The sequence below is a fragment of the Dendropsophus ebraccatus genome, chromosome 4 (genome assembly GCF_027789765.1).
Source record: "Dendropsophus ebraccatus isolate aDenEbr1 chromosome 4, aDenEbr1.pat, whole genome shotgun sequence".
NCBI classification, from domain to species: Eukaryota; Metazoa; Chordata; class Amphibia; order Anura; family Hylidae; genus Dendropsophus; species Dendropsophus ebraccatus.
The window spans coordinates 66,635,129-66,663,089 of NC_091457.1; the positions used below are offsets into that span (position 1 = coordinate 66,635,129).

The window sequence follows — 27,961 nt, forward strand, 5'->3', positions numbered from 1 at the left end:
CCCCCAGGAGACATTATCTGCATTATCTCCAAGCCTCTGTGCTGCTACCATAGACATACATGTGTCTTTGAGCCTAGGTCTCTGTAATATGAAAAGTTATAGTTCTATCTCTGCTTGCTGTCAGTGAATGCAGATGTACCTAACTGTGTCACAGCTCTGCATATTGTGTTATAAATGTTCTTAGTCTGGATGGAACTAGAATGTTTTCATTCACAGTCAGCAAGGAAAGATCTAAACCTGCACTACACCCCTGGTAAACAGATGCCTTTTATGCAGCACATAGCTACACCATGTGCGCATCAGCTCTGCTACTACATCAGCTAGAATGGAATACATATTGGAGTAAAAAAAATAGGCCTGTGTTTACTGTGCAATAGTAATGACAGCAGTGGACAGAAAAGAAAGCTAAGGGGGAGAGTACTCAAATGGACCAATCAGTAAAATGCATGATGGGAAATGTAGTTTCCTATCTTGGTTATAGATCGGCTTTTTGAAAAACTTGTAACTCAGGAATGGCAGCAGCTAGAAAGACAGGAGACTAGCTATCATTTCAATTGTTTTGCTCTTAGGTGAATAATCCCTTTAAGGAAAGTTTACAACCATGAGGCTATGGGTATGACATATTACATAACAATTAATATCATATAACAATCACAGTGGGCTCTAAGTTGAGAATGTTCTGAAATTTCTGAATATTGAGCTTTAAGCTTAAAACAGAAGCATTACCCAACAGATACTATCCAGTTTGTTAATTTATTCATAAGGCTTTGCTTACAGATTAGTTGCAAAGTAAGTAAGTTTTTTTTTTTGGTACTTCTGTTTTAAGGGTGCGTTCTCACGTACAGAATCATTGATCTTAATTTAACTAACTGAACATAGCATCAAATCTGCTGCGAATCCTGTATGTGTGAAAGCACCCTAATGGGGTTTTCCAGGCAAAATGTACCAATAAGCTACCCACAGCTCATCCATTTTGAAGACACATTCCTGGTTAGGCAACAATAAGAAATGAGAAAATATTACTTGACTGAAGACACAGTAATAGATGTAAGAAGCAACTGTCCAGTAGATGTGGTTGGTAAGTGTACAGAAAACTGCCTGGGAAAAGATTATTTTCTTTATTATCTTAGGAAAGAGAAGGCCAGAAAGTCCTTCCATATAATTTAAGGCACTAGCACAGAAATGAGGTAGACAGTAAAAATGCTTGCTGCCAGGACATTGGGGGTAGTGTTCTGAAGAATAAATAAGTTGGAGAACTAAAGTGTTTTGTCAATGTATCTTCTAGTTGGCCAGGTGAAAGTAAGCTGGAGGTATTATAGAGAGAGGATCACTTCTTGGCGTTCTCCTATTTGTTTTCTTTGAGTCTGTGGCTTGTGGGAGACCCTCCAAGATCCTAGCAGTCCTTTCCTTCCTTTCATGCAGTTGGGTCCCTTCATGGATTGTACTGGCTGTGAAGTGTCTTTCATTCATGTAAGCAATAGTTTCATCCCGCCTACGGCTCACATAGCCTTTCAGTACTGTGTTGTAAGGGTTATCCTTTGAATCAGGCTGTAAAGTTTTGTATTTGAACTCCTTCCTTGTGATAACTGGTAATAGAAATCGTCCAGTCTGACTTTTGATTACATCATCTTCTCCTTCGGAATATCCCAAAGTGAGAGCAAGAAGATTGTCGGGAACAGGAACCATGTCACTGCCAGATACCTCATCAGTGTATTCAGGGTGTTTTTTACGCACTTCCACTACATCCTTTAAGGACTGTTCGCGTCTGTCTTCCAAATCCACAATTATACGGTGGGGGTAATTTTCACCCAAGGTGACTCCTTTTAAAAGAAAAGCAGCACATTATAGAAAAAAAGTTGACTGGTTTTGTATAACCAACCAAGACCTGGCCATTCTACTGGAGCAAAGCATAGAGTACAGTCTATTCCTCTGGAACATTTCTTCCCCCTAAGTTTCCATTGTGGTGGTCACTTTTTAAACAGGAGTGTGATAACCTCTAGTTGTCTATGGATATGTCCATGTTAGAGATTAGTGCATGTACAGTACAAACAAAGTGAATTGATGTGTTAGCAATCGGCAATCTTTTTTATCAACCTTCCACTTTTGAAGTCTGTGCTGCTCCCTCTGGGTGCCTGAAAAAGCTGGATCCAGCTTTTCCAGGCACCCAGGGTGGAGTGGCATGGACTTCAAAAGCAGAAGGTTGATAAGAAGATTGCCGATTGCTAACACATCAATTCACTTTGTACTGTACATGCACTCATCTCTAGTGCCTGCATACTGCAACTTTCATGGAGAATAGAAGTATTTATTATAATAGACATGTTAGGAAAGGCCACAAGTTCTTTGAAGCACCATAACATTATGTAGTGAACAGACCTTGTGGATCACACAGACCTTATGTGTAAAACCTGTCAAACAACAATAAATAGTTCTGGTAAAATACAAATGTGATCTGGTTGTTGAACACTTACTGAGGAAGTTTTCCAAGCAAAAGAGAATACTTTTAAAATGTTGTGGATCTGAACTTAAGTGGTATACAGTACAGACCAAAAGTTTGGAAACACCTTCTCATTCAAAGAGTTTTTTGTATTTTCATGACTATGAAAATTGTAGATTGTCGCGGCATTCTATTCCATCCGGTTTGGTTGGCCAAAGGGCCAACAAGTGCTAAGCATCTTTGGGAACTCCTTCAAGACTGTTGGAAGACCATTTCAGGTGACTACCTCTTGTAGCTCATCAAAAGAATGCCAAGAGAGTGCAAAGCAGGAATCAAATAATAAAGGAGGCTACTTTGAAGAACCTAGAATATTGTTTCACACTTTTTTGTTAGGTATACTGTATAATTCCACATGTGTTAATTCATAGTTTTGATGCCTTTAGTGTGTATCTACAATTTTCATAGTCATGAAAATGCAGAAAACTCTGAATGAGAAGATGTGTCCAAACTTTGTCTTTACTGTACCAAACTGGCCAATGTCTAGTACATCCCCACAGTAATCAAGACCTCTGTTGGCAGCTAAATATGCACACAGAGTTTCAAAGGCTGAACTGTGAGAGGTACGTTTTAGATGTTAGATTACCCCTTTAAAGGGAGTATCCAGAATTAGAACATAGATAGCTGTTTTCTTCCAAGAACAGTGCCACATATTACCTCAGGTTGTGTCATATTACAATTTGGCTCCATAAACTTCAGAGGGAACAGTGGTGTTTTTGGAAGAAAGCAAGTTTGTTTTTTGTTACCCTGGAGAACCCTTTTAACAATACAAAATGCAAAAAAAAGTGCATGTCTGAAGACTACTCCCAATTAAAATATATTAGCTGTTTCCAAATATGTAAGTTAATGGATCCACAAAGCAGAGGATCGATCATTTGCTAAATCTCTGCTTTGTACCAGTAGGGGGCGCTACAGGACGGCCTTTGCTTTTCTCTCATGTCTGACCTCCAGCCATGCTGAGTAACATCACTGTACCTGCCTGTTCCAGTCACAAAGTGAAGTGTCATTACAGATGTCAAGACTACTACTTAACAAATATTCCCATTAGAAGTAAGCCTTTTTTAGGATGTCTCGTGGTCGACATTTGTAGTAACAACCATACCAGTATATAATTAGGTAGTTATCTGGCCTACATTAAATCCCTTCAACCATTAGCAGATTAGAAATGCTACATACCTGCTCGTCTGAGCTGAGATGGGGCACATTTCCACGGCTTGTGGATGTATTCATCAGGTAAGCCAGCAAGCTCTGGACACCACTTCCTAACATAAGATCCATCTGGGTCACAGGTCAGAGCTGCATCCACCGGATGCATCACAAAGTTCCAGTGGTCAAGCCCTGACATTCCCCCATTCTGCCACATCATGGCATTGATTGCAACATCTGCATCCACAAGGGTGTCCTAAATGATAAAGAAAACAACAACCACAAGTACAGTGAAAGTGTTGAAAAAACAACCACTTATGAATGGGTGCAGAAAAAAAATTAGGCTACTTAAAAATAGAGACATGTTATCCTGCCTAGTAGCTGCATATCTGTAGTTGAGAATTGTTGCTAAGTACAAAAAAAAATAGGCAGACTACAACCTACCTGAAACCACCTGTATCCATGAATCCAGTGAAGATGCAGATAGGCAACAAGGAAGGAAGCCACCACATGTCTGGAGTAGTTACACATCCATCCTGTGAGCCACAGTTCTCGCATGGCTGCATCCACCAGGGGGTATCCTGTCATTCCCTTCTGCCATGCTCGCAGATGCTGCTTATCATTGCTCCATCGCTGACTCTGAAACAAGCAGTTTACATCACAGAAGAATGCACACACATTATCTGCTTATTTTTCTACTGGTTATGCTTTAGCTAAAAAGTAGTGACAAGCGAACTTGCGAATGTTGGATTTGGCCAAACCAGATTGCTCTGTATTTGACTACCGGCAGCTGGATGCAGCCCTAAGGCTACCAGGAAAATATGAATACAGCCCTCCCTAGGGCCACATCTAACTTTTCCAGCTGCCAGGAGTCAAATGCAGAGCGATCAGGTTTGGCAAAATCTAAACATTCGCAAGTTCGCTTGTCACTACTGAAGAGTAAAAACTGCAAAATATAGTGGGGGCTTAATCGAAAACATGTGAAGTGATACACTTGTCTAACCTGGATCATGTCACCGACTCTACCCTGAAGAAACAGACAATCTAACAGATAAGGTAAAGTTCACAATTTTATAGGGATTTTCCAGTAAAAAAAAAAAATAAAAAAAATGTATGGCCTATCCACAGTATAGGCCCTCAATACCTGATCAGCGGGGTGCAGACACGCAGCACCCCTACTAATCTGCTGTTTGGCACTTGCAAGAGAACAATACATGGAGCTGGAAGCCAATGGCACCAGGTTACTGAAGGGCAGCTCCCAATGCAATATCAGTGAAGTAGAAATATCAGTGCTTTAACCTGATGCCACCACTACACAATGAATTATATTTCCCTGTAAAACTCCCTTAATACAGCAGCAACATGAACAGGTCAGTGACAGTCAAAAGCGGAAGTGGCAGACTATATAAGCAATGTCCGTATGATATACAGATGTGTCCACTCTTACTTTTCCACATTTTAATTTTACTGAAGTCCACAATACATTATTGTCACACGCTAATAAAGCACTCAACATAAACATCTTCTTAAGGCCAGGTTCACACAGCATATGACACCGGCTGTTCTGTGACCAGGTTGTGTCACAGAACGGACGGTGTCTAAAGTTTATCCCAGCTGATACTGTAGTACCTGCCGGATAAACTCCATTTCTTTTGAGTTGGGATGCAGGTGCATCAGTGTGCGCCCGCATCCCAATTCACCATTGCACACAATGTAGTGTGCGGCCGGAGCCACAGTCTCCATTGTGTGAACAGGCAGTGGTGTGTGGCCACTATTCAATGAAGAGCGGCCGCACAAAACTGAAATGTCAGATTTTACTGCGGCCGCTAGCGATCCCGGCCCGAATGTATACTATGTGTATACACTCTGTCCAGGATTCCCTCTGACTGCAGTGCAATGTAAAATTTCTATTAATCATGGCCGTTGTAACAACGGCCGTGATTAGCAAACATTTTACATTGTGTAAACGTAGCTTAACAGAGTATGACAAAATCATTATTTATTCAAAGCTATTTGTCCAGAGACACTCATTTTGGGACACACTATGCCAAGAGTAAAACTACACATCTCAAGGAAGAGGGAGAAGCTTTATTTTCTTACATAACCATTTTACCGCAATATTCACTAGGGTTAGAAATGTCTGGTCATTAAGGGGTTAAACATCTTTAGGAGCCAATTGACATATATTCTAAGCCATTACAAGGTCTCATGTACAGGTTTTGCTATTTGCAATAACATGGTCCTAAAATATGCTTCCTGGAGAATGGGATATGAGGCTGCTTTGTGGCTGATGCATTGTATATAGCAATAACATAATATTGGGCTATGATCTCCTTACCTTGTATGCAGGTCTGACTGGCTCCACATGCAGGTCAGGAAACAGGACTAGCAGCCAATATGCCAGGTCTCTCCATGCCAGCTTTCTCAGGAATTTTGGAACACTCTTTTTTGTAAAGTGTGCTTCATGTAACACTGTCCTCGGGCTGATCTGACCAAAGTGGAGATAAGGGGAGATATGGCTGGTGTAAGGTTTATCCGCCCGACCAGATTCTTTATCATAGTGTTTAATTCCTACAGGGAAAAAATAGAAAGAATTAGAAAGTCCCCATACACGTTCAATAACTGACGGACGATTAATTGTCTGGCCATCCTCCCAACACACCAGAACGTTCGGCTTGGCCGAGCGTTCCTGTGTTGTCTATGGGGTTTCTGTTTGATCAGTGAAAAAAATTAAGAATGACATAGATGAAATGATGCCTTCTTTAGAGCTAACAGGTTCATTTAGAAACATCCATTAAATACATACAATATTAGCCTATGAGTGATGGATGCCAAAGTATGGCATGAATCAGAAGGCTTTAGTTTATTGAATACCCTTAAATAGGGGCTTAGGAGCCTGGAGCACCTTGGCAACTAGGGGTTCTTGTTTAAATTTTTGCCTAAATAAAGTTTTCATAATCTTACTCAAAACACGAGTTCTACTTGTTTCCTGCATGTTATGTGCCTACTGGCACCTCCGGTAGAGCCGCAGAGAGAACATTTCTACAAGTTGGTTTAATGGAAACCTTGTGAAGCTCCAGTGATGTCGCTCTCCATTTATAGACACTACTACTAGATCTGCCAGAGGAAGACATTTCCTCCTCCTGAGAGATGGTACTGCAGACAGAAACCAAACACACATTTTGCACTGAAGATATATGGTGAGTGGCCGCTCTGGAGGACACTCAGTCAGTTACCATACATGTCGCAGGGCCGTTTCTAGCGCCGGGCGGGCCGGGCCACCGCACGGGGCGCAAAGGGCAAGGGGCGCCCGGCGGTGCCCGACAACACCCGGCCCCTGCACACTCCCCACATCATTGTCGCCCCCGCCAAAAGCCCCAACGGGAGCTGATAGGGCACATTAAGATGGACACTGACAGGCCCCGTCTCCCTGCAGCCCCCGCCCCCGGACACTGAAGTGCCGCGCCGCAGCTCCGGTGATGTAAATACAGAGCCTCCCGGTGCAGGCTTCCTGCATCGGAAGTTCACTGTATCTGCCTCGCAGCTCCCTCACTCCTCTCCTGCTTGGCTCAGATGTGACGTCATGTCCAGAGCCAAGGAGAGAGTGCGGACGCTGCGGGGCTGGAACAGGGGACTTCTGATGACAGGAAGCCTGCACCAGAAGTCTCTGTACTTGGAAATAGCGGCTCCAGGAGGAGAGACTGCGGGGGAGCCTTGCGATAGGTGAGTTTGCTTTGTGTTTTTTTTTTTTTTTTTTACATCGAAGCTACTACACAGGGGGAGGGGAGGGGTATACTATGTGGGGACATACAATGTGGGGCTACATAGGGAGCTTTACTGTGTGGGTGACAATGCTGGGGACATTATAAATATATGGGGGACAGTGCAGGGGACATTATTATAAATATATGGGGGACAGTGCAGGGGACATTATTATAAGTATATGGGGGACAGTGCAGGGGACATTATTATAAGTATATGGGGGACAGTGCAGGGGACATTATTATAAGTATATGGGGGACAGTGCAGGGGACATTATTATAAGTATATGGGGGACAGTGCAGGGGACATTATTATAAGTATATGGGGGACAGTGCAGGGGACATTATTATAAGTATATGGGGGACAGTGCAGGGGACATTATTATAAGTATATGGGGGACAGTGCAGGGGACATTATTATAAGTATATGGGGGACAGTGCAGGGGACATTATTATAAGTATATGGGGGACAGTGCAGGGGACATTATTATAAGTATATGGGGGACAGTGCAGGGGACATTATTATAAGTATATGGGGGACAGTGCAGGGGACATTATTATAAGTATATGGGGGACAGTGCAGGGGACATTATTATAAGTATATGGGGGACAGTGCAGGGGACATTATTATAAGTATATGGGGGACAGTGCAGGGGACATTATTATAAGTATATGGGGGACAGTGCAGGGGACATTATTATAAGTATATGGGGGACAGTGCAGGGGACATTATTATAAGTATATGGGGGACAGTGCAGGGGACATTATTATAAGTATATGGGGGACAGTGCAGGGGACATTATTATAAGTATATGGGGGACAGTGCAGGGGACATTATTATAAGTATATGGGGGACAGTGCAGGGGACATTATTATACGTATATGGGGGACAGTGCAGGGGACATTATTATAAGTATATGGGGGACAGTGCAGGGGACATTATTATAAGTATATGGGGGACAGTGCAGGGGACATTATTATAAGTATATGGGGGACAGTGCAGGGGACATTATTATACGTATATGGGGGACAGTGCAGGGGACATTATTATACGTATATGGGGGACAGTGCAGGGGACATTATTATACGTATATGGGGGACAGTGCAGGGGACATTATTATACGTATATGGGGGACAATGCAGGGGACTATTATAAGTATATGGGGGACAGTGCAGGGGACATTATTATACGTATATGGGGGACAGTGCAGGGGACATTATTATACGTATATGGGGGACAGTGCAGGGGACATTATTACTAGATGGGGGACAGTGCAGGGGACATTATTATTATTACTATATGGGGGACAGTGCAGGGGACATTATTATTACTAAATGGGGGACAGTGCAGGGGGATTATTATTACTGTATGGGGACAATGCAGGAGGCACATTACTATTTGGGGGACAATGCAGGGGACATTATAAATATATGGGGGCAATGCAGGGAGACTATTACTACATGTGGGGCAATTCAGGGGGTCATTATAAGTATATGGGGCAATGAAGGGGGACTTTATTAGTATATGAGTGGGTGCTTTTATCAACATTCGCCCTGTTGCCAAGATGCCCTAGAAACTGCCATGACATGTCCTATCTGTATATAGTAAAGCTAGTGTGATTACTTCCAATCATAACAGAAATACAACAGATCAGTATTTGGGTGGATCCTCATGGACCCCTCACAATCAGTGAGGAGTCCAAGCAGTTGCGCCCCTACCAATGTAATGTTAGTTACCACATATGCTGTGGAAAGAGGAGAATATCTTGGCATAACAACTTTACACCATTTGCCTTCTGAGCTTAAAGGGGTTATCCAGCGCTACAAAAACATGGCCACTTTTCCCCCTACTGTTGTCTACTGTTCCACCCAATCTGGAGACAACAGTAGGGGGAAAGTGGCCATGTTTTTGTAGCGCTGAATAACCCCTTTAATGTGCGCCCTCATCCACTTATGAGCCACAATATTGTGATGATGCATAGGGCTCCCTGTGCATGCCACAAAGACAAACGTAAAATAACATGCACACTGTCAAACTAAAGGCCCTATTCCACCAACAGATCTGACGACAGATTATCTGCCAAAGATTTGAAGCTAAACCCAGGAGTGGATTTTAAAAGAGGAGAAATCCAGTCTTTCCTTTATGACCTGTTCTCTGATTATAGTCTGTTCCTGGGTTTGGCTTCAAATCTTTGGCAGATAATCTGTTGGCGGAATAGGGCCTTAAATCAGTGAGGAGATTTAAAAATACATTAAAGCTGTAGTTACCATCTTTCAGGAAATCCTCTAAACAAGTGTAAGCTCCATCTTCACTAAAATCCCAGGATTTCCTGATAGTTGCTGCCCAGTCAATCTATGGAAACAGAAGCAAACATTAGAGAGTAGTATATGTATGTAAGGGGAAACCCATGGTCTAAGATATCATTTGTAGAGAACATATAGACAAAAACAGTTTTCCACCACTCAACCCTTTTACTTCTGTAGGAATGTCAATCCTGTGTACAGTGTTAGGATGTCCATGCATATGTAATACAGGGCTCCACATGGCCATAGTGCTGGAGGATGAGCCTCTTTTTCCCCCCAGTGGAACCATCCTCACTTACCTTAGAGCCATCTTTCCTACGGGGCATCTTGGCCAAATTTAAACTATCCAGGTTCACCGACTCCGGCCAATGAGATGGGACAGGAAGGCTAGCAGGAGCTTCATATGGCGTGCCTATGGGAGGAGATGCGTTCCTCGTACAGCAGCTCATGAAATGGCTGACAGAGCCGATACCTACACAATAAGTAAGATACTATTCACACACATTTTCTATTAAATAGCAATTTCTTATTTATGATTCATGTATTTGCCCCAAATCTATATAGGTAATGAGAGAGAACTGTAATACAGACAGGAGCACGTGTGACTTCAGGGGTCCATTTCTAGTTCCTGTTGCTTACAGGATGTAACTGTAGACTCTGTGGTGTCTTTATTCAATAGTTTTGTCATATACAGACAGGTTCCCTATATAAGGACAATTACCTCGTAGTCCAACCCCTTCGGTACTGACTGAGTAAGGCTCATGTACACAGTATGAATGGCATCTCTTGAACGTCACTCTCTGTCTTTCCAAATTCTCTGAAATAAGATCATCTCGTTCTTTCAACCATGGTTCATACAAAGCATTCACTATGACTGTGTCTGCTCCAGTCTCCCGCACAAGACAAACAAGTTCCTCCGCACATGATGAAGTCACCCTAAAAACAATATGGCTGCCAAACTTGTCTATCAGAGACTTGTTGAGCTGGAACAAGGCATGGTGAAGCCAGAATTTAGTAGCACCACCAGTGGCTAATGTAAAGTTTTGACCAGTTTCTTCACTCAGACTCCAGATGAAGACAGGGATGACTGGGGCTCCACGCTCCAGGGCAGATATTAGTGCTGGATTATCATAGAGTCTCAGATCTCTTCTAAACCAAACTACTACAGGCTTCATAGCTACAGGAGCCCCTGGTATGGATGGGTTTTTTCTCCTTCTGTTCCTTCTATTCTTTCTGGTCTTGTTTGGGTTTGTAGTTTGAGCCTCTATAGGGTATATATCTCTATACGTGTTCAGGACACAGTCTTCAGGCTCAGGCTGACCATTATACGCACTTTCTACATGTGCCCTCCCATGGTCAGAGATGTGAAGGCCCACCATGGCTTGTGGGAGGTCTCTGCAGGGCCTGGTGCCAGGTAGGTGACAGTCTTTGCCGTTCAGTGAGGATTGGTGTCCTGTATTCTGGGCAGTCACTTTTTTAGCAGCATCAGCAAATGAAGCCTTACAACCTGGAGACCTGTTCCTAGGAGGAGCGTCCTGGCTGGGAGAAGTTTCCTGGAGAGACAGTGCAATTGCAATCTCCAGTTCCTCATCATAAGGATCACTTGGTCCCTAAAAAAAAAAATAAGAGAGGATTATTCAGCAATCTACCATATGTGGTTAAAACCCAAGTACCGTATGTGGTTCAGAGTAACCATTATACACAAGGTCTATGTGTAACACTATATGGCTGCGTTCACACTACGTATATTTCAGTCAGTATATGTATATTTCAGTCAGTATATTTCAGTCAGTATTGCAACCAAAACCAGGAGTGGATTAAAAACACAGAAAGGATCTGTTCACACAATGTTGAAATTGAGTGGATGGCCGCCATTTAATGGCAAATATTTGCTGTTATTTTAAAACAACGGCTGTTATATTGAAATAATGGCAGTTATTTGCTGTTATATGGCGGCCATCCACTCAATTTCAACATTATGTGAACAGATCCTTTCTGTGTTTTTAATACACTCCTGGTTTTGGTTGCAATACTGACTGAAATATACGTAGTGTGAACGCAGCCTATAAGAGTAACCACTATAAGGCCTATGTGTAACACTATTATAAGAGTAACCATTATACACAAGGTCTCTGTGTAACACTATATAAGAGCAGGGGCGGTCTTGGCATTTCTGGGGCCCCAAGCGAGGTTATGTCTGGGCCCCCCCCCTCGACACGCATTCCAAAACAATAGACCGCTGTGTGTTGCCCCCAGTAGTATATACCCCTTGTGCGCTACCGCCAGTAATATATACTCCTTGTGTCCTGCCCCCAGTAGTATATACCCCTTGTTTGCTTCCCCCAGTAGTATATAGACCCCTGTGTGTTCCCCCAGTTATATATAGCCCCCCGTGTGCTCCCCCAGAAGTATATAGACCTCCTGTGTGCTGCCCCAGTTGTATATAGACCCCCTGTGTGCTGCCCCCAGGTGTATATACCCCCTGTGTGCTCCCCCACTAGTTTATAGGCCCCCTGTGTGCTCCCTCAGGGGTATTTAGCCCCCCTGTGTGCTCCCCCACTTGGATATAAACCCCTGTGTGCTCCCCCCAGTAGTATATAGACCCCCTGTGTGCCCCACCAGTATTATATAGACCCCTTGTGTGCTGTCCCAGTAGTATACAGACCCCTGTGTGCTCCCCCAGTTATATATAGACCACCTGTGTGCCTCACAAGTAGTATATAGACCCCCTGTATGTTCCAGTAGTATATAGACCACCTGTGTGCCCCACCAGTAGTATATAGACCCCTGTGTGCTCCCCCAGTAGTATATAGCCCCCCTGTGTGCTCCCCCACTTGGATATAGACCTCCTATGTGCTCTCCAAGTAGTATATAGACCCCATTCTGCTGCCCCCAGTAGTATATAGACCCCTCTATGAAGCCCCAGTAGTCTATAGCCCCCCTGTGTGCTCCCCCTGTTATATAGCCCCCCTGTGTGCTCCCCCCATTTATATAGACCCCCCCGATGTGCGCTCCCCCGGTTAAACAGACCCCTGTGTGCTCCCCCTCCCATATAGTATATAACACAATAAAACAAACACTTATACTCACCTGGGTCCGGGCGTCTCCTCTTCTCTTCACTCTTGTGGCCGCAGGAAGGGTTTTCCCTGCGATCACAAGAGGCCGTGCTCCCCTTGTCCTGGCGCCGATGCTCCAGTGATGTCACTGGAGCGCCGGCACCACAAGGACAAAGCTGCCACTTGTGACCGCAGGGAAAACCCTTCCTGCGGCCACAAGAGTGACTGACAGGAAGGGGGCCAATGTCTCCCGCCCTGTCAGCGCTGCTGCATGTAACTATGAGCGCTCATTACGAGTGCTCATAGTTACAGTTTAGATGGCAGCAGCGAGCGGGGCAGTGGCCCTGTCCAGCAGTGTTGAGTACAAGAGCGGAGCGTGGGGGCCCCCCTGGATGTTGGGGGTCCCAAGCGATCGCTTGGGGTGCTTGGTGCCAAAGACCGCCACTGTATAAGAGTAACCACTATAAAAAGTCTTTGTGTAATTTTTGATAATTGAGGATTTTAATATATGAAAAGCTGGCAGTAGTCAGAGAAGGTACGACTAACAGAAGAGAAATCTGACACACTGTACCAAAGCCCCCCACCTGTGTTAGATACACTATTTTTTTAGGGTTTACTTGCAGTGCAGTACTACAGTCAAGATAGGGGTTAACAAGCTGATCAGTAGGGGTCCATACACTCCCACTGATCCTGAGAACAGAAGAAAACTGTGCCCTGAATGAATGAATGGAGTGCAACACATATATTCTCTGTGAGGCTTGGATAGGGATAACTTTGCCATGGGAATATCCCCCTAAACCCAGAACTCTTCCTAAGTCAATGAGATCTATCAGGATCCACTGGAATACTGATCTGTGAAAGGTGACACTAGTGTGAATAGGGACCTGGCAGAGCAGGATCAGGGTGGGTTCTGTTCACTGCATTTACCTCTCATTCACTGACAGCAAGCAGAGACCTTCAGAACAATGACCTGATCCGCAAAGTCTATTAGATATGACCCAATGGATACAGGGAGCCCAGGCAGGCCATATAGTAAGGCTATACCCATGCATTACCTGCAGGCAGTAGTGGCGGTGTATGTGCAGCAGCTGGGAGGACAGGGCAGGGCGGCTGGAGCTCAGGGGCTCTATGATAGCAGGCAGCAGGGCTCGGCTCCGGTGCTCCCCCACTAGGGATAGCAGCATACAGAAGAACTCCTCGGCCCCCACCTCCCCGGACAGCAGCTGCCTCTTCATGGCCGCTATCTCCGCTTCCTCCAGCCCGGTTTTCTCCATTCTCTTCCCCTCCGCGTTACACAAGCTCTTCCGAACTGTTTTGTAACCACCGTAACCTCTCAACTCTCCCCTTTGACCTTACCGAATCAAGGCACGCCATGCGCATGCCCACACGTGCTGCCCGAAACCACGGCGGACATATTGGTAAAGGGCGCAGTAAGCCAATCAGTAATGAGCGGAAGAACAAACTACAAATCCCATGATCCTTGGCTGTTTATGGTTCGCTGTATACAGAAAGTATAAAGAGAAGGTAATTGTTTATCGGCTTTTAAGCTTTATATTAAAAAAATACCAACCAATGCAAAGTTCTTATAAAAAAAAAAAAAAAATATATATATATATATATATATATATATATATATATGTATGTGTATATATATATATATATATATATATATATATTGTGTGTGTGAGAGTGTTTATATATTTATTTCTTTTGTGTACATAATTTGCACATAAGTATTATCTGTCCAGAGGATCGGTGTAATTGGAGAGAATACCCTCTAATGGTTTGTATATGTAAGTCATTGCAGTACATCCTTGCCTTAGTACTGTATAGAAAAAAATGTTCTTTTTAAAGGGGTAGTGCGGCGTTTAACATTTATTCACTTAATAACACACATTACAAAGTTATACAACTTTGTAATGTGTGTTATTTAAGTGAATGGCCCTCACCCCGGGAGTGTTCCCCCCACCCCGGAAGTGTGATGCAGTATACTGCCGCGTCATCCTCATCTGCGATTGGCTGAGCATAACAGCCAATTGCAGCTGATGACTCGGCAGAGGGGGGTCGGCATGAGGGACGGCTAAAGCGGCCGGCCTCCCGAAGATGACATCGTCGACCCAAGATGGCGGCCGGGGTCAACAGCAATTGAGTAAGTATAATGCACCACACCTCCGGGTGTGGGGGGAACACGGGGAAGGGGGCCATTCACTTAACACACATGACAAAGTTGTATAACTTTGTAATGTGTGTTATTTAGTGAATAAATGTTAAACGCTGCACTACCCCTTTAAACACGTTCCTTAAAAACAGTATTAACAGTGTATACTTTTTTTTAAATGTACTTTAAAATCTTGTTTTTTTTAAGTTGTAGACAGTGTGGATGTATATTAAAAGCTGTTTGCAGACATGCCTGGCAGAGCTGTCTTTCCCATTGGGTAGGGTAGGCAGCTGCCCGGAGGCCCATGATTCATAGGGTGCCCCTCTGCGCTGTGAACTGACTGTAAAACACTGTTGAGGAGTGAGGAGCAATTCACTCCTCTGTCTGTCAGTGCCATTATCTTTTGTAAAACCATGGACCACACAGCAGGTAGATGTCTTCCCTCCAACCCACCTCCCCTTGCCACATTTACTTAAGCTTCGCTTCACAAATCACTGCGACAAGAGGCCCGTGGACCCACGCACTGCACAATTACATCATCATAATCAACGTGTGTGCGTGGGTAGGGGAAGTCTATTGTTTGACAGTTGCATATTGTTTCCATTGACCATGCATACTTGCAAAGTACCAAAATACCTAAAAAAGGTAGTAGACTTTAATTTTGCATCCTTAAAAGTACACAGATGTAAAGCTAATATACAAAACATACACTATGTGAGGCACTTTTTGATTGTTTGCTTAAAGGTACTCTACTGATATGGTGGTCAACATGTTTGCATGGCATTTTTAGGTACACAAATGCGTACGGCAGGAGTAGAGAAAAATGCACTTTGAATGGAGCCTAAAATTATCTGTCTTTCAAACATATTAAAGAAAAACTCTCGGGTCCCTGCAGCCGCACACTGACCCTGGGACCCGATGAGGAGAATATTGTTCTGATGCTGTTCTGGTGCACTGCTTTAAACCACCAAAATGCAACTTCGATCCGTGCTATCCAGTAATTTGGACAGCGGACAAAGTAGCATCTAGTCATGCTCAACGGGTTTCTACCTGTACTTAGGCTGTCAATAAAGCACAGACATGTCAAAGAATTTGATGTTGGTATTCAGACCCTTCTTTCCATGGCTTGTTTTTCTTGTCTCATTGCAGGAGTCCGGTTCTGTCGTGATAGTAGCGAAGTAAGCACTATCAATAGCAGATAAGTCTTATTGTAGATGGGTGCAAACCTCACCGGACTGGACCAAACATCTGCCACAAATCTAAAAAAATGAAATTGACAGCACTTTAAGAAAATGTGTGCCTTTACTTTACACTGCAATACAACATTTCGGCTTACATCAAGCCACCTTAGGCCGCATTCACACGTTCCATTTTCTGCACCGAACACAGATGTGGAATGCATGTAACGGCCTCCCCCTTCCCGCCTGGGCAGCATCTATGATAAGATGCTGGGAGCGGGGGAACTGCATGCATAAGCTCCGCACTGTAATAAAGCAGCCACGTGGCGCTGTCATTACAGCACAGCGCATATTCATGCACAGTTGTCCCGCGGAATCTGATGCATTCCACGTCCGTGTTCCTTGCAGAACACAAAATGTGTGAATGCGGCCGTACATCAAGCATGCTTGAGAAGGGCTTTATGTAAGCCGAAACTTTGCATTGCAGTGTGGAGCACAAAGGCACAAATTTTATACTAAAAAGCTGTCTATGGAGCTTGTCTCCTGCAATTTATGTCACGGTTGAAAGTGTTGAAAGTGTCTGGCGGCCTCTATTTTCCCGGCAGACCAAACAGAGACTTGTCTTTTTCTGTCTTGTTAACAAAATCCCAATGGATATGTTTGATGATGCATGTATGATGCAAGTCTATGGCAACAGGAAGCTACCACAGGATAAGCATCCAGTTGCACCATCTTGTTTGCTTTTTTTTCCATCTAGGAATAGTATATAGTGAAAAGGTGGAAGGAATCTAGCCACAATCTCCCACAATGCACTTCCACCTGATAACGCAATTCAGACACAGGGCATCTTTTTTTTCCCTGCCACACTATGGGGTCTCTAAAGACTGGTACATATGACAACTCTACTTGTCTACCTTCCCACCTCTATTACCTGCCAAATTGCCAGGGCTGAACTGAACTCTTCTGACCCTGTTATTTTATACAGTGGCACCTTAGCCCTGGAAACCCTGTTTCTGTTACTTTCCATAGGAGCAGTTCCCAATTCTGTAACTTAACTAATTGTCCGTGTTTAATTGTAGCCCATTCTTTTTTTTTTTAATTAAGCTTTATTATATTACAAAAGGAATAACATTACCATATAAAAAAAAAATATATCTTCATTCTTCCCCCCCCCCTTTTTCTCTTCCCACCCCATCTCCTCCCCCACTTCCCAGGCCTGGCTTTATCCTCACTTACACGACCAAAGTCCAAACAAGCTTAGATAACCCCCAAGGTTTCCCCTAGGTTACAATGCTTCTATTCCGAAGCTAATCCAAGAGGGGGGACCTCCCAGATGTCCATCCATTACTGTACCATGTCTTTTTAGAAAATTCCTATATCCTATTCCCCACCCCTTATCCCCTAAAACTACGTCTAGTTAACATTATCCTACTTCTCATCTGCCACAGTATGGCATTCACCCCCTTCTCATACTTTCTCACACACAAAAAAAAAAAGAAAGTTGCCAATCAAGTCACTTACTAGGACATCCGAGGTCGCCCCTCTCAGTCACATATAACAACCTCCAGGGTTTAAAACCAAAAAGCTTATTGGAAAAGACCAGGCCCAACCCCCCTTCCCACCCACCCCTTCCCGGCGAAGTACTACTAAACAAATCATTTCCATTACTTATTTAACCCTCTCTCCAATACATATTCCACTCTTCCACACACTTTTTCAGAGCTAACCATCCTTTCTTATCTTTATTTGACCAAACCTCATACCGCAGAATTCTATCAGCTACCTTCTTCCATTCTTTAACAGACGGCACCTTTACCCGCAACCAGTTCCTAACAATTAACCACCGTGCAGCAAATAATATTTTATATATCACTCCTCGTGTCACTTTACCAAGCTTTATATCAGAAATATTTCCTAGTAGTGCATAAGTATATTCCATCCCTATCTCCAACATATAACAATCCCCAATGATCTTAAACACTTCACTCCAAAATTTCCTTATCTTTCTACATCTCCACCAATGATGATCTAGGTCTCCCTCTTCTACTCCACACCTTATACATTTTACTCCCTCCTCCTTCTTCCATTTTTTTATATCCCTGAGTGAATAATAAAGTCTATAAATCCGTGAGATTCTTTTCTGCCAAACTATAAACTTCAAACCAAAATTGCTCCATTCTCTCCCCTATCACACTTTCCCATTTCTTCTGTGAAATTAACTCAGTGTTCCCTATCGTCAACTCTCCCCACCATCTATAGACTCTTGCCAGTTTCCCTCTCTTCCCTACCGTGCTCTTTATACAAGTTACAAACTTAACTTTGTGTACTTTCCACTTATATGTCCCCACCACCTCCCGGGTTGCGCTCTGCATCTGCATATATCTAAGCGGGCATAATCCACCTTCAACTACCTGTGATAACTCCTCATACATTTTAAGGCTATTACCTTCCTTAAATTGCGATACCTTAACTAGACCCTTACTCTTCCAATAGTATGTGTCAGGAATGGCGTCTGGTCCCAAGAGTCTAATATTTCCTAAGAGCGGGGTAAAATCATATATCCCACTTACCCCCTCAGCTTTCCTAATATGTTCCCAGGATTTACAGAACATGTATTCCAACAAGTACCTAGGGTATCTACTACATGTATTTATCTCCAGTGTATCAAAAATATCATCGGCAACCCCCTCCTGCCTCCCCATCCAACGGGTCAGAAAAGCCACCTTGTTCCAATTTATCATCCAACACACCATAGCAGAGATATAATAACCAAAAAAATCCGGAAGTGCCAATCCTCCTTTTCGCCTCCAGGAGAGTGAGAGCCCTCAACTTAAGGCAAACCCTCTTTCTGTTCCAAAGCAGTTCATTCATCACCCTCTCTATCTTTCTGAACACCGATTTCCCTAACCATACTGGAGAGGCTTTTATTATGTACAGTATCTGGGGGACCCAGATCATTTTTATCAAACCGACTTTATCCGCCCTTGACAGGTGCATTTTATTCCAAATACTAACTTGCTGCTTCATTTTATTTAATCTGGGATCCACATTAAGTTCAACAAATCTTTTAGGGTCAGCCGACAACCATATCCCCAAATATTTACATGCTCCCTCCTTCCCCTCCACACGAAGCCTAGTATCCGCTGCCAGTTCACTTTTAATCTGTAACAAGACCGACTTGTCCCGGTTTATAACTAAGCCAGAGTGGTCCCCAAATCTTTTCACCTCTTTCATTGCCACTTCTAGCCCATTTTTTGTGTCTCCCAGGAAGAAATTGTAGCCCATTCTTACCTCAATAATATATGATGGGAACATAAATCACATGACAGCACCCTGAGGCCCTGGAAATAAACCCTATATATCACCGTAAAGAGAAAATCAAAACCTTCGGACACCTCTGTGTCGCATCTAGATGTGTATTGAATCCACAAACCTAACCCTTTAAGATCTGTGTTTCTTGGATTTTTTTTTCAATAAAGAGTCATGTTACAGGTCACTAAAATGTCCCATAAATTGTCATCCATTATAAATTGTTATGGCTGTAAAATTAAGTGCCAGGGTCTTTTCTCTGCTGATTACATTACATGCATGAAATATACTCTTCTCTACCATTATGCCAGAACTACTTCTGCAGGTGCAGAGTAGTATAAGACACAAGAGGAGAACACACAAAGGTAAGATACATATTTATAAATCTAATATATAAAAATGAAGATTAACATTCTGTATGGAAATACCTAGTGAAGTATGGAAAAGTGCTAATCTATAACTGGAGTCATGCTCATTTAGTAAAATTGGTCCTGGTCACCAGACACCCCCAACTATAATAAATAGCAGGTACCTCAAAGTCTATTGATTTCTGGAATGAATCACCAATCTCTGGTGTCTGCACATAATAGATTGCATTGCCCACTGGGAGACATTTTAAAGGATTCTTCTTGGTAGTTGTTGTAACTATGGCAACAATCAATGCAGAAGTACAGAGTTTGTCACCTAGCTGAACTAAGCCACATTCAAACATGAAGATGGTGTCACAATCTGCTTGATATAGAGGTCCTTATGCCAGGGTTCACTGATGACACCATTGTCAGAACTAGCCCAAACACCATTTCCACATGATTTATTTAAAAATCTGTAATAACAAAAAGAACATTAACCCCTTAAAGGGAACCTGTCACATGGCAAGTAAAGTATAATCTGCAGATTAGAGTTTTCAATGTGACAGGCTCAATTACCAGACTTTGTTTTTGATGTAGCTGTAGGACACTTTGTTTTGTGCTGCATACATTTTCGGTGCAGTTGTTAATGGTACATATAAATTATGGTGCAGTAAAAAAGTGGTTAATGGTAATATTTATTGTGTTCACATTTCCTTAAAGGGGTTATCCAGTGCTACAAAAACATGGCCACTTTCCCCCTACTGTTGTCTCCAGTTTAGGTGGGGTTTTGAAACTCAGTTCCACTGAAGTAAATGGAACTTAATTGCAAACTGAACCTGAACTGGAGACAACAGTAGGGGGAAAAGTGTCCATGTTTTTGTAGCACTGTATAACCCCTTTAAGGCTCAATTCATGCAACCATGGTTCTGTCTGTAGACATGGACCTGCAACTATAAACAGGACCACAGATGTGCATCGGTAACCTTCTGTTACCGCCTGCATGGACCCATTCATAAGAATAGATGATCCATTCTGCAAATACAGGCCGCACAATTGCTTGCCACTTTTTTTTGCGGTGCTGATCAAAGCCCCGACAGGGATCCATAACACCTTCAGCTGTGTGTGTATAGGGCCATAGAGACCTGGGGGTCCTTATTCTGTACGCATTTGTACAGACATAATAAATGGGGGGGGGGGGGTCTAAGACCTTTTAAAGGGCTCTGTGGTTGTCATGTAAATCCTGCAATTTGTTTTCTTTTTTTTTTATCTTAAGGGTGTCTTTACACACACCGGATCCGCAGCGGATCCTCCTCCCTGCTCCGGCTTGCTTCAGAGGTTCTCGGCTGGACGTCCCACTCAGCCAATCAGTGGCTGTGGCGGGGCAGCGCACTGATTGGCTGAGCGGGATGAGCAGACGCCGGGTACCCCCGAAACAAGCCGGAGCGGGGGGTGATGTATGCTCTGGATGGCAGGGGGTTTAAATTACATACTAAGGCTGGGTTCACACTATGTATATTTGAGGCTGTATTTGGTCCTCATGTCAGGTCCTCATAGCAACCAAAAACAGGAGTAGATTGATAACACAGAAAGGATCTGTCCACATAATGTTGAAATTGAGTGGATGGCCGCCATATAACAATAAATAACTTCCATTATTTCAATATAACAGCCGTTGTTTTAAAATAACAGCACATATTTGCCATTAAATGACGGCCATCCACTCAATTACAACATTATGTGAACAGAGCCTTTCTGTGTTTTCAATCCACTCCTTGTTTTCGTTGCTATACAGCCTCAAATATACGTAGTGTGAACATAGCCTAAGGGTGCGTCCCACGTACAGGATCTGCAGCAGATTTGATGGCGCAGACTTGAAGTTGCAGATTCAATGCAACGTAACTCTGGGCCATCAAATCTGCTGCGGATCTGCTGCAGCTTCAAATCTGCGCCATCAAATCTGCTGCAGATCCTGTACATGTGAACGCACCCTTAGCTGGGTTCATACTACGTATATTTCAGTCAGTATTGTGGTCCTCATATTGCAACCAAAACCAGGAGTGGATTTAAAACACAGAAAGGATCTGTTCACACAATGTTTAAATTGAGTGGATGGCCGCCATATAACAGTAAATAACTGCCATTATTTCAATATAACAGCCGTTGTTTTAAAATAACAGCAAATATTTGCCATTAAATGGCGGCCATCCACTCAATTTCAACATTGTGTGAACAGATCCTTTCTGTGTTTTTAATCCACTCCTGGTTTTGGTTGCAATATGAGGAACACAATACTGACTGAAATATACATAGTGTGAACCCAGCCTCAGTGAAGGTGGAATGTGATAGGGATGAACTGGCACTGGATCTGCAGCGGACTTCGCTGCGAATTCGCAGCGTGAAATCCGCTGCGGATCCGGTGTGTAAAGGCACCATTATAATATGTTTTTATTTTCTGGTTTCACAATAGATTTCATTAATAAAATAAAGACGGAAGGAGACCAGGAGAAAAAATAGGCCAAAAAATTCTTTCAAAGTCTTTGCGCAGTGTAAATTCATTAACAGCCATATCAGGCAATACTTTATGCTAGTTGTTATCCTGGATAAGTGATCTTCAGTCTTTCCAGGGGAGAATATATCAGGGCTCCAAGGTTCTGCTCCACTGAACACACTTTCGAACAAGAATGTTCCTTCATTGACTTGACAGATTTTTCAACAAGGTTATTCTACAAAACCATGTGAGCCAAATGTCTTTAAATGCTGCGTTCATATTGTCTAGAAATTTGGACAGGTTAGTACCAAAATGAGCACATGGCAGATATCCTTAAAGGGGTGCTCCAGCATGGGGGCACTTTTTGGGGGGGACTGGGGAGGAGGTGGCTGAAATAAAAGACGTCCACTTACCTCCCCGGTTCCAGCGGCGGGTTCCGCATCACGGCGCTCCAGTGCCCGGTTGCTTCCGGGTGTCTGACGCCGCCCGAGACGCTACGTCTCAGGGCCGCTCAGCGACTCAGTGAAGGAGGCGGGATCCGTTTGAAGTCCGCTCGGATCCCGCCTCCTTCAATGAGTGGCTGAGCGGCCCTGAGACGTAGCGTCTCGGGCGGCGCCAGATACCCGAAAGCGGCCGGGAATCGGGCACCAGAGCGCCGTGATGAGTGACCCGCCACTGGAACTGGGGAGGTAAGTGGACGTCTTTTATTTCAGCCACCTCCTCCCCGGTCCCCCCAAAAAAGTGCCCCCACGCTGCAGCACCCCTTTAAGACGGGAGTTAATTTTGTAGCCAAGAGGGGTGCCATTTTGGGAAAAAGACTCTCATACATAAGGCAAGCATTAACTATATATCTGCTGCATTTTTTTTTTCCACATGCCATACTAGGTACACTTTAAGCTGAGAAGGTGGCTTGATGGGTTCACTACTAAAAAGGCCCAGTGCCTTTTTAGTAGTGACCCCATCAAGCCACCTACTCAGCTTAAAGTGTACCTGGTATGGCATGTGAAAAATTAAAAAAATGCAGCAGATATATAGTAAATGCTTGCCTTATGTATGCTGTTGGTTTTGATTTTTATTTCACAGCTCCAGCTGACTCTTTATTGCCTCATTGTGCTGCTCATCAGGGATGGTCCGAACAGAGTTCGGTTTGGGTTCAAACGAACCCAAACTCTTGGTAATGATTCCCGCTGTCTGCCCGCTCCGTGGAGAGGGTGGATACAGCGGGAGGACCGCCTGGAAAACTGGGATATAGCCATAGCCATAGGCTGTATCCCAGTTTTCCAGGCGGTCCTCCCGCTGTATCTACCCGCTCCACAGCGGGAATCTGATGCCGAGCGTTCGGGTTCATACGAACCCGAACCACGGCAGTTTCGGACCATCCCTACTTCTCATGCTTCTGCATTTCACTCTGAGCAGGCCCTTAGATTAGTTAGTTTTCTCAGCTACAGCAGTGCACAGGTCATGTACAGAGGAGCTGGCCAGTCAGCATCATCTTCACTGGGCCAATCTGTGCAGAGCAGAGACACAACTGACATCACTTCCTACATTTGGTCTCTTTTTTACTGTTGCAAAAGACCAAATGGTCTTAGTAACAGAGCCTTGGCTGGTTTCCAGTAGGTTAAATAACTAGTGGCCAATTTTATAGCATTTTTTAATATAAAAAACAGGCAAAAAATAAATAAATTAAGTAAATTGCGAAGATGTACCTGCCCTGCCGAGTTACCATTATTAAAATTCGCAGGTAATGTGATGTGTGGAGGTTCCTCTTGTAATGACTGTAGTGTTATGAAGAAAACTGGTTCTACTGTTTCCTTTTTTAGTCGGAAAATATTTCCTATTGAAAAATCTAAACACAATGAAGGGGATTTATGGAGACCGACGTACTTGTGTGCCAGTCTTAAAGTAGGCCCGCCCCCTTTTCCACGTCTGGATTCACTAAGAGGTACACACCAGCAGGTGTAGATTTGGATCATGATTTACGCCAGCAGGTGTGCACCAGGGAGAAAGGGCGAATTTGCCCCTTCTCTCTGGCGTACACCTCGGGCGGGACCCCAATCTCTCTTAGGGCCCTATTCTACAGGACGATTATCATTCAGATTATCGTTAAGTCATTCGAATCTAAACAATAATCGTTCAGTTGAATAGCAGTTAATGGTTAACGACCAAACGAGAAATCATTGATCGTTTGATAAGTCCTGGACCTATTTTTATCGTTGCACGATCGCAAATCGTTCGCATTGAATAAGACGTCGTTCGGCCGTTCGCAGTAGTGGCGAACGCAATAGCGACGACAAGACGACCGCAAGAACGATCATAAGTAACGATTATCGTTCCATGTAAATGGGTGAACGATTTTGGGTCTTTCAAAATAGCGGTCGTCTGTGTCGTTTATCGTTAACGATTATGCGAACGATAATCATTCTGTGTAATAGGGCCCTTATGACTAAACAGTTCAGGAACATACATCTGGGTAACAGTAAATCCATGCAGGTAAGGGGAATAGAACACGTTATCCACCCTCTTAAAGGAGGCGACTGGAGAAGAAAACTCCTCTCTATAGAAGTTTTTGGATTTTACTAATGGAAATCTGCTGTCTATTAGGTTTAAATATAGGTCTGATACCATGTACTTCTATAATATTTTTCTGTTAGATTTGTTTGTTTTTTCCACACATGCTATTTATTTGGAGCATCTGACAGAGGTTTGATTTTTTTTCTCATTAATTATGCGTGAGATAAGAACTGCACACTAAACACCAATAGAAAAAACACAAAAAATGTGCCTGATGATAAAATCCCTCTTTGGTGTGCATTACCAGAAGGCTTACTAAACAGATAGCCCCAAGGTCCTTCTAAGATCACCCGGACCAACTCCAGGAGGTTCCCTCAGTCTGACATTGGTGACCCAAATTGAAGGGACGACTCCCTTTTGTTCATGCTGTCGTCATGGACTGTGGCGGTGAAAAGGTTAAATGGCCAGCGACAGAAATTCTCCTGCTGCCAGCTGTAGTCAGGCGGCTGCTCTAAGGACTGGAGCTGCTAGTAACAGCTGTGTCTTAGAGGAGGAGCGCACAGTGCACTGCTCACCTTCCTTTACTGCAGTGATGCCAATGACATTGCTGCAGACTGAGAACCTGCACTGTCCACCATCAGACGGAAGGAGTAAGGACATATCATGTTTATAGTGCACTGTACTGCATTCTCCTCTCCTATGTATAGATGCAATTCTTATCTATATATAACTATATTCACAGTGCCATGCAGGTTGCTATTTGGAGCTTTGTTGACAGTGCTATCCCTTATAGCCCCTTTAGGCTGGCTTCACACTGCCTGGTTGTCTCAAAAATGCCACTGCTGGGGGTTTGGTGTTTTTGTCACTTTTTGTGGTTCGCAACTAGGTCATGTGATGGCAGATGAAAAAGTTGAGCACACAAAAACCACAAAAAGAACATTTATACATCAAATATGCCAGAAAACCGCAAATGCATACAGAAAAAGCATTGGCAGTTTTTCTGGCATTTTATTCTAGGATTGAAAAACGCCACACAAAAAGGACGTGAGGGCACCCTGATATGTCTATGGGGCACTCCTTGGAAACAGCGCAGCATTATGTGTTGTTGTATAAAAAGAAGATGATGCAGATGTAAACAGATTAAGGCCTTATTCACATGTCCAGAAAAATACATTTTAATGGCCCCATTTACATGTCTGTATGTGTTTACGGGGCTGTGATCCATACCGCAAAAAAACAAAACAAACAAAATTGGTCCTAGTAATGGTGCGTTTACACAGGCAGATTTATCTGAAAGATTTTGGAAGCCAAAGTGAAGAATAGATCTCCTTTAAAACCCGTTCCCTGTTTATGGTCTGTTCCTGGCTTTGGCTTCAAAAATCTGTCAGATAAATCTCCCTGTGTAAACCCAGCATAAGGCCCTGCAATTGCGACATGGATCACTATGAGCCTATGCAGGGGGTGATAGGTAATAAATTAGTCTGCAATATGTGTGAATAAGGACTAAATAAATGCACTTGCACTTCCTTATTTCTTGGTGAGTTCTTCACTATCTAATTTATAACATGTCTGTAAATTTGGACCACCCACTTACAGAGAATGAAGGGGGCCATCCAGCCTTCCAACAGTTGAAACTACTTTATGTTGGTTAGAGCTTTATATAGTTTGGTACCTGAAACTACAGTGGTTGTCAAACCAAAATTACAATTGCCAGCATCCCAGGACTAGTCAGACTTCACAGACCTGACTAGGAAATCACTGCAGCCCGCACTTTTGCCTCACTTCAGGGTGAATTATCTTTGTATAGTTCCAGCGGATCAAATTTATGGTAAAGGTTTTTAGTCTACTCAAGGCTCTTCAGATTATTGACTAAAACAGACACAGAGAGGAACAGCACCATGCTATTGGTAGGGATCTCAGCGTTCAGACCCCAACAGTCTAGCATCTATAACCTAGCCAGTTCATAGGTGATAACTGTTTCTAACTGGAAATCTGATAGTTTGCCATCTGTGGAAGGATACCATTTTTGCTGATCACTGGACGTCAGGATGCAATATTTTTTCCCTATTATTGTAAAGTGCTATTCAACCTCTCTTGGCCTAAAGGTAAAAAAACTCAGTGACACATGAACAGATATGTAGGTCACACAAACATACAGTTGAAGCACAGTTCACTGTTACTAAAATGTTTTAAGACATCTTTAGCGACCCATATATACTCAGGGCTTGTTATGTGTGAGACATCACTGTGTATTATATCAGTATATGCTAACACTGACATATTTTTTTTATTATATTTTTTACACATTCAGTACTGGTTGTACAGTTATTAGGGGGCGGCTGGGTATTGGCTTAAAGGGTTAATCTGGCACACCAAATTGTTTATATTGGAGTCAGTGACTGACTGAGCGTACAGTTCCTTCTACACATTTACTAAGTGAGCGGCTTGGTTTGGGACTAAGTCACACAGTGAAATCAGCACCAGATTGCGTCTTTTTTCGTACAGTTCCTTCAGCATCAGGGCATCACAGGAATCAGGAAACAGCAGTGATCGCCGGGACCAGGAGCCACTGGAACAGCAGCAGCAACATACTGTGGTAAGTGAGTATGCATTCTTCTTTTTTTAGCATCCTGACTTGCTTTAACATGTTTTTTGGGTCTGGAATACCGCTTTAACAAATAATGCACATCCATTTCCTGAAACTGCAGCCCCCATGAAAGGAGCTTGGGTTTGAATTTCAAACGGTATTTTAATATAGTTAGAAAGCCTCAAGTGTTCAGATATATACCCGCTCTTTTTAATAAAATTTTTAGGTTAAATAAATAATATAAAACAAGTCAGACGATTCTTGAGAACAGGGCCCTGAATTTTTATTTCAAATGTAACAGTGAGTTGCGCATGGAAGACAGAGCTCCATTCATCGAAGCCAGATACAAGAACAAAGGGGGAAATTTATCAAGCATGGTGTAAAGTGAAACTGGCTCAGTTGCCCCTAGCAACCAATCATATTCCACCTTTCATTCCTCACAGAGTCTTTGTAAAATGAAAGGTGCAGTCTGATTGGTTGCTAGGAGCGACTGAGCCAGTTTCACTTTACACCATGTTTAATAAATCTCCCCCAAAGTGTTTTAACTTGGAATACCCATTTATGTCCTTTCATATTATATATGATTTTACTGCTGTTACTGATAATGTTTCCGCAAGAA

The 27,961-nt window shown here is 43.3% G+C and overlaps 1 protein-coding gene across 1 annotated transcript; it reads right to left on the reverse strand.

Annotated features, from left to right (window-relative positions):
• Positions 1–745: 745 nt before the first annotated feature.
• LOC138789706 (deoxyribodipyrimidine photo-lyase-like) lies at positions 746–14,113 on the reverse strand. The gene is made up of 8 exons (XM_069968480.1): positions 13,817–14,113; positions 10,427–11,315; positions 10,005–10,177; positions 9,670–9,754; positions 5,979–6,211; positions 4,085–4,279; positions 3,671–3,896; positions 746–1,820 (listed from the first exon to the last, which is right to left on the reverse strand). The coding sequence occupies exons 1-8, from the start codon at positions 14,033–14,035 to the stop codon at positions 1,282–1,284; spliced, it is 2,559 nt and encodes an 852-aa protein (XP_069824581.1). The 5' UTR covers positions 14,036–14,113; the 3' UTR covers positions 746–1,281.
• Positions 14,114–27,961: the final 13,848 nt, after the last annotated feature.